The sequence below is a fragment of the Neolamprologus multifasciatus genome, chromosome 15 (genome assembly GCF_963576455.1).
Source record: "Neolamprologus multifasciatus chromosome 15, fNeoMul1.2, whole genome shotgun sequence".
NCBI lineage: Eukaryota > Metazoa > Chordata > Actinopteri > Cichliformes > Cichlidae > Neolamprologus > Neolamprologus multifasciatus.
Window position 1 is genome coordinate 8,807,334 of NC_140453.1, and position 9,924 is coordinate 8,817,257.

The 9,924-nt window shown below is 39.8% G+C and overlaps 1 protein-coding gene across 1 annotated transcript; it reads left to right on the top strand.

The window, feature by feature from the left end:
* The first annotated feature begins 253 nt into the window (after positions 1 to 253).
* On the top strand, positions 254 to 1,946 carry tcf21 (transcription factor 21). The gene is made up of 2 exons (XM_085132176.1): positions 254 to 822; positions 1,576 to 1,946. The coding sequence occupies exons 1-2, from the start codon at positions 388 to 390 to the stop codon at positions 1,663 to 1,665; spliced, it is 525 nt and encodes a 174-aa protein (XP_084988302.1). The 5' UTR covers positions 254 to 387; the 3' UTR covers positions 1,666 to 1,946.
* The last annotated feature ends 7,978 nt before the right edge of the window (positions 1,947 to 9,924 follow it).

The window sequence follows — 9,924 nt, forward strand, 5'->3', positions numbered from 1 at the left end:
TGTAATTTTTCAGTAATTATGACAAAAGGTTCAAGAAAGAAAGAAAGAAATTCTATGTATAAATGCACCTGTCTCTCTTTTTTATGAGGAAATCTCATGTTCCGGGTTGAACAGTGATTAAAATAAAACACATGTCCTACATCTTGGGCTCATCCAGGGTCCCTTGGGATCCTCGAAACCTTTGGGGAGCCAGCAAGAAAGATCAGCACCGCTGTCTCCTCCCAGCATGTGGTAACGCCCTCTCTGGTCACAAAGATAAAAAAGTCTGTTCCTTTCTGCACAGTTAGTTGTTCATGAACATCCAGCGTGCATCCTGTTCAATCGTGTCCAGCCGAAGAATTCTGCTCCCATGTTTTGAGCCCGCTTCAGTGGGAATACGGTACTAATATGTCCACCGGGTCTCTCAGCGATGTCGACGACGAGCTCCTGGACGGCATCCTGAAGTTTGGTTCCTCCGGTAAAGATTCCAACGAGAGCACGGAGGAGAGCTCAAACTGCGAGGGCTCATGCGCAAACGAGGAACGGAGAGAAACGCCCGGCAAAAAACGGAAGACAACGTCCAGGAAAACGGCGCCCAAGGGTGTGGCACAACAGGAGGGCAAGCAGGTGCAGAGGAACGCGGCCAACGCCCGGGAAAGAGCCAGGATGAGAGTCCTGTCCAAAGCCTTCTCCCGGCTTAAGACCTCCTTACCCTGGGTACCACCGGATACCAAGCTCTCCAAACTGGACACACTGCGCCTGGCGTCTAGCTACATAGCGCACCTCCGACAGATACTGGCCAACGACAAATACGAAAATGGATATATCCACCCTGTTAACCTGGTGAGAATGGGCTTAAGGGGCTTGTACTTTTTTGCTCCCAAAATTTCCACACTTCCAATTTGGAGTTTTAATATAATAATGTAGTGAAATACCTGAATCACTTTTAATCAAAATCCAATGTTGTTTCGTTATTTTAACGTGGCCTGCAAAGGCCAAATTATAGGCCTCAATTACTCAAGTAAAGTGACAAAGGAGGGCGATCGCTCAACTAGGCAGGTGACGAGGGAGGTAAAAACAAACAAGCAAACAGCCAGCCTCGTGCAAGCGTAATAAATACCCGACAGTTTACAATCACTGTAGGCTGCAGACCAAGAAGTGCAATTGGAAATAATTTCATCGTTAGGCCGTCAGTGCCGGCAGTGATTCGTTGGGGAGACAGGTGAAATTAATGTTGCAATGATGTAATTTTTTAAAATAAGTTTTCGGAGCAAATTGAAAAAAAAAAACCGGATTGCAATTCAAAATTATTTATCAAACGCTAGAACTGAACTTAATTAAATATGAATATTGGAGCCAGAAAACGTTAAATGTTCCACGTTATAGCTTTATATTGTGGCCTTTGTGTCTAAAATGTTTGTTTTAATGACACCCGAGAGCACTAAGTGACAGTGTTTGCTCCAAATGAATGACGTTTTTATTATGTTTACCTAGTGGTTTAAGGTGATTTCACGCATACTGGCTTTGAATTTAGGTTTGATTTAGTCTAAACTCTTTGACAGTGCACGCTCTAACTGGTTGCGTTTTCCTCCGCAGACGTGGCCTTTCATGGTTGCAGGTAAACCGGAAAACGATTTGAAGGAGATGCTGAACTCAACGAGGTTGTGCGGAACTACGGCGTCTTGATGCAGCTCAGTGGCAGCAGCTCTTTGCCTTGTTAAAGGAACAATGAAAAAAAATCCTATAGTGACTGAAATGCAAGTCTCATCTCTGCAGACTTTGAGTGGGAATAACGGAAGGGCATCCCACTCTCCTTCGTTCCCGTAAAGAAAAAAAAATCGTTTATTTAAATGCATTGTGATCTTTTATCTTTGCTGGTTCAAAGATAAACTTTGTACTTTAAATTGCTTTTTTTCGTTTTCTTTTTTCTTTTTCTTTCTTTCTTTTCTTTTCTTTTTTCTTTTTTCCTTTTTTTTCAACAAACAGTAATAATCTGCAGATGCGTTTTTACTGATGCAGGCCTGAGTTTTGCAATTGTCTTATGATGGATGGATGATTTGATGGATGGCTGGATAAGGCACATGAAACCTGCTCAAATTGTTGTACAGATTACATGAAGTATATGAAATATATTTGTACCACTTTTACACTCTGTGTAATCAGTCCTTATTATTTTTTTTCTTGTGTGGGCCAATAGTTTGACCTGGCAACCCGCCTTATCGCTCCATTCCTTCAGAATAGCAGACCCTGCCCACCAACAAAGCGTAGGTACAGATAGCCCGGGTCTCCCTCTGTTGTGTCTGAAAGATAACAGTGGACAAAGCTGTCGTTACATAAACAAACGTTTGCCTTGGTAGATTATGTAGGCGTTATAAAGGAGTTACTCTTCTTGTGGCGTAAACAGGCCAAACAGGCCAAATCACGTTTATCTCGTTGCTAACTTTGCTGATGGGGTAAATGCAAGAAAGGTAAATAAACCGGGTGCCAGTGTGAGAAGTATCATTGTTGTCATTGACTTTTACTTTTTTAAAGTTATTTTAACCTGTCAGGGCTGTTTAATAACAGTTTATTATCTTATTTATGAAGCTACACCGCTAAAATATGAGCAGCCATCGTCGTTTTTCGTTAGCTTAATTGCATTTTGCCTTATCAACTCACGCGCATGCGGTGATTGGATTGACTAATTAGCATTCGGCCAATCAGAAGGGAGTCGCTGGAGGTCAGCGGACGAGTTTTTTGGGTTTTTTTAGACGTAGAAAACCTGCTTTAATCCCGCCCAGACCAGTTGTTTTAATTTGCTCGGGTTATGACCGCTGTGTTTACATCACGTCGACAGTTATTTATGCGCTCTGACACAAGGCCTCTCCCCCTTAGTCTCTCTCACTTTTCTCACTGCGGTTTATTGGGAATGAAAAAAAAAAAGAGAGCGCAAAAAGGGAGAAAGCACTAGTTTTCACTTACTCCTTAAAAACAACTAACTAAACACCTAGGCTATAACCTATATGACCTCTGGAGGTCGAGTACTCTTTCAAGTCAGAAAAAATAACACGTAGTTTTCATACTTCTAGAAATGTAGAGAATTTTTAGGCAATTTTTTTCATTTATATATATATATATATATATATATATATATATATATATATATATATATATATATATATATAAAGCCTGTTTTCCAAGTTGTTTTGCTATAGCTAGTATAATTATTGGCCGATTTTCCATCCATATCTTTTGATCTATTTATGATATATTAGCTACATTGCCGTAGATTCAGCCATTCAATAGAAGAAGATGTTTTGTTTTCTTTTACTTATTTATTTATGTCTCCAGAGCGCTGTGAGAATCAGCCAGTGAGCTCATAATGTCTCATCAGAGCCTTTCAGTGAAATGCTCTGAACTCTTCTGTTTTTAAATTGACATTTCCATTTAAAAACTCTCAGTTTGAGTCAGTTTGAGAGTTTTCATTTAGGATATTGTGAGTTGTTTTAAGACAAAACAAAGATCTGAGGAGGATCTGAATACTACATCAGGGAGCAAAAGAGCAAGGCAAAAAACATGAAGTCAATCCAGTCAGTCATTTTTTTTTTGTATTTTGCTCATCTTTTTTATGAGTGAATTTGGAAAATAATAATTTTATAAAATATTGCCAACTGAAGCTTCCATTAACCCCTGGGCGTATTCTCAGTTTCCTTGATTTTTACACTATCGTCTTTAATGATTAGGACTTCCCATTTCAAACTACCAGCAGGGATGTAGGTGAGTTTAATCACACACAGTTGTTACATAAATAAAAGAAGAGGAAGAAGAAAAATAAGAATAGTAACAAGTATCCTTTAACAGGAACAATAAGATTAAGTGCAGCAGTAATAAAAGAGTCCCACCGACATCTCTTAAAGGACCCTCACCTAATACATCAGCAGGAGTACGGCGGGGGCCTCGCCACCACCCCAAAGGGACCACCAAGGAGAAAATAAACTTGGCTGCCTCTCTCCTGGCTCCAGCTGCAGGGAGAGAGCAGGAGAGGAGGAGAGATAGAGGAGGGAGAGAGGGAGGGAACTGTATGAGAGAAGGGCTGGGATTCCCATACTTGCTAATTGTTTTGTTGGATGGCTGCCCAAAATTGTGGTGTGGAAAAGGTCCACACACTGAGGGGAGGAAACGAAAAAATCACATTTTGTTCCATCTGATCCCATCATGTTTCACATCTGCATGACCCTTGTTTTTCTTTGAAAACTTGATCTCGGCTTTGCTGTACGTCACTACTGTACGACACCATAAGCTGATGTTGTATTTTACTTCCTAGAACCTCTCTAAGGACTGATGCACTGACCAGCCCATCTACAAACCACATACTCTCGCAGAAAACAACAGCATTTAACCCAATGACTCACATAACTTTGTGCTTTCTATTCTTACTGTCCAGGCCTATCCACAATGCTGTCTCTGGATACTGCATTTGCCATGCATGAAGTATCTACAGACTGCCATCTCCTGGACAAAATTTAAGTGAGGCCAAAATCTGCAGGCTCGTTTGTTATAGTGACTTTTAAATTCACTTCAAAACATTGTACTTTTCTACAATGACATTTACTTGTTGGATAATCCACAGTTAAAATATCTGCACATATGCATAAATATGATAAATACTCAGATTATTAAGGAAACTATCAGGTTTAGCACATAGTAAACATGTGATACTAATTTTATAAATTAAAGAAAATATTTCAGGAAAACTATGATTTAAAATAAGTACGTATCTTAGTTATGAACTAATTTGATATTTTATTGGATTTTTAAAAATTGCATTTGATTGACATGATATATTAAAAATGTAATGTTTACCACAGATTAGATGATCCTTGATGCTGAACCAAATAGGACACATCCCAAACCTTATTATTATTATTATTATTATTATTATTATTATTATTATTATTATTATTATTATTATTATTATTATTATTATTATTATTATGTTATTCATTTCTTATTCTGCCTGACCAGATGAGGTCATGCAGGAGTCACCATTGCACACAAGAGAGGGCTGATATGATGTAATCCCATCCCCACCTTGAATACATCTGTGACTCCTGCCGCACACGCTTCCCCTTCAGCTCACCTAATACGTCTCTCAGCATGTTGCTTATGAATCAGGGAGTTATCAGGGTCGCTCTTATAAATTTCCATAAAAGGTGGATTTTGGGGTTTGTGATTTGCTTATTTCTTCTGATTGTCTATTTCTGATAACTATTCTGTCATAAGATAAGATAAGATTTAAATTGAACTCTTCTACTACTACTATTACTATGTAAGTAAGTATCTTTAAGTATAGATATGTACATGCATACACACATGTACACACTAAACATATATCTATCTATCTATCTATCAAGCTATCTATCTATATATATATATATATATATATATATATATATATATATATATATATATATATATATATATATATATACTGTGTATACATACACATGCACATGTCCATACATATATATGGTGCATTATGCATGAATTGGTGACCGTGGAAGTCCACTGGATGTCCACAGTGCCCAAGTGACTCATGACATCATTGTTGAGGAGTTATAGAGTCTACCTGCTGTCGGGATGAACAATCTGCAAGAGTGCTCCTTCCTGAAGCGAGGGTGTCTCAGTCTCTGACTGCTCAGCACACTCACAGACTCATGCAGAGGGTGATGTGGGTTGCTCATGATGCCTGCAACATCTCTTTTTATACCAGTAGATGGCAGCAGAGGAGTCTTCTTAACAAAAAGTACTATTGAGAAAGGCACTGAGGGCACAATTAGAGGACAGCATTTACAAAAACTATAAAGATGGTAACGTAGAGCAGTAACTAAATGGAGCACAGTAAGCCAGACGAGCTAAAGCTAAGGTACTTATTGAGCTTTATTTATGAGGACCCTCTCATTGGGATCTAAACACATACCTCAGAAGTTAAAATATAGGTCTGCTTTACCTATATAAAAAGCAGACCTATATAGGTCTGCTAATGTCCTGTAGGTGCCACTACATTTCTATATAACAGGCAGTAGTGACTGTGCTAGCTGTCTGTAGTAACTGCAGCAGTTACCTGAATAGTACTGTAGTAGACAGCATTTAGTAGTTCATGGCACCGATATCGCACGTCTTGCATGATCTTATTATTATGGTCGATAATGAATATGTGTTGTTGTTCTGTTTTCAAATAAGAAAGAAGCTCTCATTGAGCCTTGAATCTAATTTGAATTTAATTATTCAAAATTGGAAATTAAGAGAAAGAAGACAAAGTTTGGAAGGACAATCTGCTTTTCAGTTCTGTATCAATTAAATGTCAGTTTAGCACATGAGCACATTAATTTGTTAATGTTCATGACGTGTAAGGCAATATTTGAATAAATGTTTTAGTGAAAGATTTGCTGTCTGCTTCTTCGCATTAGATCGGTTACAGTAAGTGCAAACGAGCTGCTTTAAATTATGCACATAAAGCTCAATGCTCAACTTGCATTGTAAAAAAAAATCGCCACATATCCTAACATGATTAAGGCAGGGCAACAGCTGGTAGTGGTGTCAATTTGTATCAGCTGACATCACTGCCTGAGCAGACTGGCACAGCAACCACCAGAATAGAGGAGATGCCAAAGATAGCTGGGGCCTGCCCAGATCAGACTCATGCTCATGTTTATTGGGGTGTGTGTGTGTGTGTGTGTGTGTGTGTGTGTGTGTGTGTGTCACTGTTGGCATCACTTTGTGATTATTAAAAAGGGCACAGCAGGTGTCTGCCATCAGACTTCTGTCCTTTACGTCAGTGGTGTCATCTATGGAGTCAACAGCGCGTCTTCATCCCTGAAATTGTTGATATCATGGAAAACTTTTTTAGATTGACAGAACTTCTTAAATAGTAAATGCATTCAAATCAAAGCAGGTATTTATTACGTTTCACCTTTGCCATTATGTGCTTCGGGTTCTATATCGTATTTGTTTCGAGATATATGTGACATTTCTGCACAGAAGAAGAAGAAACAACAGTGACTTCAATGAGACATGAAAAGCTTAAACAGCCAGTTTATTTCACAGTTAGTCAGTTGACCAAAAATTGGCAACTACACTCACCGGCCACTTCACTTGTTACACTTTACTCGTGCCCAGTTGGACAACTCTTCACTGTATAGATGGAAGTAACCCTCAGAAGATGGGTGCACTGCCAGCAATAAATGAATTACATTTTCAATTAAAAACATTTTTTATAGCACCACATCACAACAATAGTTACTTAGACTGTGTTAGTTAGTTAACACATTTCAAACTGTTAACACCAGAACCTAAACTGTTGACACAAGGCAGGATGGATCCATGCTTTCATGTTGTTTTTGCCAAATTCTGAATCTACCATTTGAATGTTACATCAGAAATTGAGACTCCTCAGACCAGGCAATATTTTTCAGTCCTCTATTGCAGAATGTTGGTGTGCTTGTGTGAATTGTAGCCACAGTTGCCTGTTCTTAGCTGTGGCCTTCTGTTGCTGTAGCCCATTTGCTAGAGATTCTATTCTATATCTCTTAACACAAAAGCATCTCTATTACACAAAGAAAAGATCAGCATGAGAGCATTTTCCAAAAAGAAAATGCTTCGTTCTAAGGTGAAAACATAATCCCCCAAAAGCCCTGAAGTCTTAGACCGAAGCTACTGGCTAGTATTCCCAAGGTGATGTTGAATATTGAAGAAGATGAGCTATATCGGAATAGGAAACTGAGGCTGATGAGACTCAGTTTCTCTTGCAACATTCAGAGGGTATGGTCAGAATTCACAGATTTTTCAGTAAGGTCACTTAAGCATGACTTTCCTCAGACACCTTCAGAGATGGAACAAGATTCATCCAGCCTGGGTGCTTTCAACCATCCCCATCCTCCAACAGAGCACAGTTTTAAAATAACAAATTTCCTGGTGAAACCAAAACATAAGCTCGAGTAGATGCTTGCATCTTTATCCTTGAGATATTCACCGAAGGCACAGATTTATGTAGCCTCACATTCAGCAGACTGTGAAGGAATTCGAGCTAAACATGGTGGTTGTCAGTTCGCACTTTGGTGCTTATGTTACAGCAATTAAAAACTGCTTTTATATATGCACCAGCCTGCAATTGGAGGCCTTAGTTTAACAGTGTAGAAGACAAATAAATGATTATTATTACTATTATTTAATTTAGCTAGACTGCTGGGCCTGCGCGGTCAAGCATTTTGATCATTTCAAATGTTGAAGTGCAAAGTTTGTGAAGTGTTGCATTGTAATTGGATTTTTTAGGGCTTAGGGAGTTTTGATAGTCAAATGCATTCTGGGATCAAAGAGCAAGAAAAGGGTAAAAAAGGTCACTCTAACACACACACATACACACAGGAACACACATCCGTGCCGTTAGAGCAGTGTTAGTAGAAGGAAGGGGCGCCTGACTAAATTATGTTTTCCCAGGTGGGCACAATTACCTGTGTGTGGAGTGTGTGCATGTGTGTGCATACACGCAGTCCTCTGTATGTGGGTGTCTGTGTGTGCATAAGAGTTATCCACATGTTGTTTTTAGAGGATTCAGGTCTATTACAATTAGGAAGACATGAATCAAAGCCTGACTCGCGCAGTTCTCCGCAGCGCACTTGCAGGTACGGATCAGACTTTTTAACAGCAACGAATCGGGCGGATGCTTTTCTTATTATTAGCACTTAGAATAATATCGTGCGGACAACTGTGGTACCTAAGCAATGTCCTGAGTTTATTTAACAAGCGCCCATTCATTCTCTGTCAGAGCAGAGCACTCACAAAGCCGCAGTGAGGATAATGATGGGTCACCGCATAGGGGAGCACAACACAAGCTCTCACTGTTGAGTCACGGAGTTTATGAGAAGCTGTGGCTAATCCTCACTGAGCGTGCATGTGTATGCCAGTATGTTGGTGCAGCGGCATACGGCATGTGCAGGATATCAGTGACACAAACACCTGCTTTTGTGCTTATCAAATTGGCTGTGATTGCATACGAGAACATACTATGTGTGGCCTCGCGCGCATGTGTGAGTATGTATGTGTGTGTGGGTGCACATTTGAACAGGCAAACTTGTGTCTCATTAGAACCTGGAATCACTCACAGGTGACTTTGTTTATTTGATCTCATCTACATCTAGGCCTCTTCCCACATGGACGTCTGACCAAGTCTCACAGAAAGAAGAAAATCTCTCTCTCCTATTAATTCCAAACAACATTCCTAGGATTGTAGCGAAAACCCAGAAGAAAAGGAAAGAGGAAGAAAGAACAGATTTATCAAGTCTGTGACCCGCCCCGATGGCTTTAACAACGAGCCGTTTTTATCTACACTCCACCAAAAAAGGGAACACCTCGCAATGCCGAGCACACATGGGCTCAATTACCGTCCCGTGAAAAGTGAAAGTCGGCAATAAGGAAAATATTCCTCTAATCTGGGGTCTTCCTCAAGCTGGGTGTGAAGGAAATTTAGGGGGTCCCCTGTTTTAATTGGGTCCAGATTCGACCACCCTATTGACACAGGCCCAGGACAGTTTTTTTTTAGTGGGCTTATTTTGTTGGAAGGGGGGGGACTATTTTGGTTGTACGTGAATAAATGTCTGATTTTGTCGAAGGCGTTTCTGGAAAGCCAAGTTGGACTGCCCGAGTGTTATAGGAAGCAGATGGACAGGACTAAGGAAAGAAAACAGAGAGTCCCTTAAGAGAGGCACAGTAAGGCTCACAGTAAGATATAGAAAGAGTTAGCATGACAGATGACAGCAAGCAATGTGAACATGAGAAAACGGCCTCACCGTACTCCTCAAAATATGTGCATGTATGACTTATACCAGAGTACACAGAACATTCAAATCTGATTGCTTACTGTCTTGATGAGTTTAGCACACCAGGCCAGAAGTTTGGGGGGAAAACCCA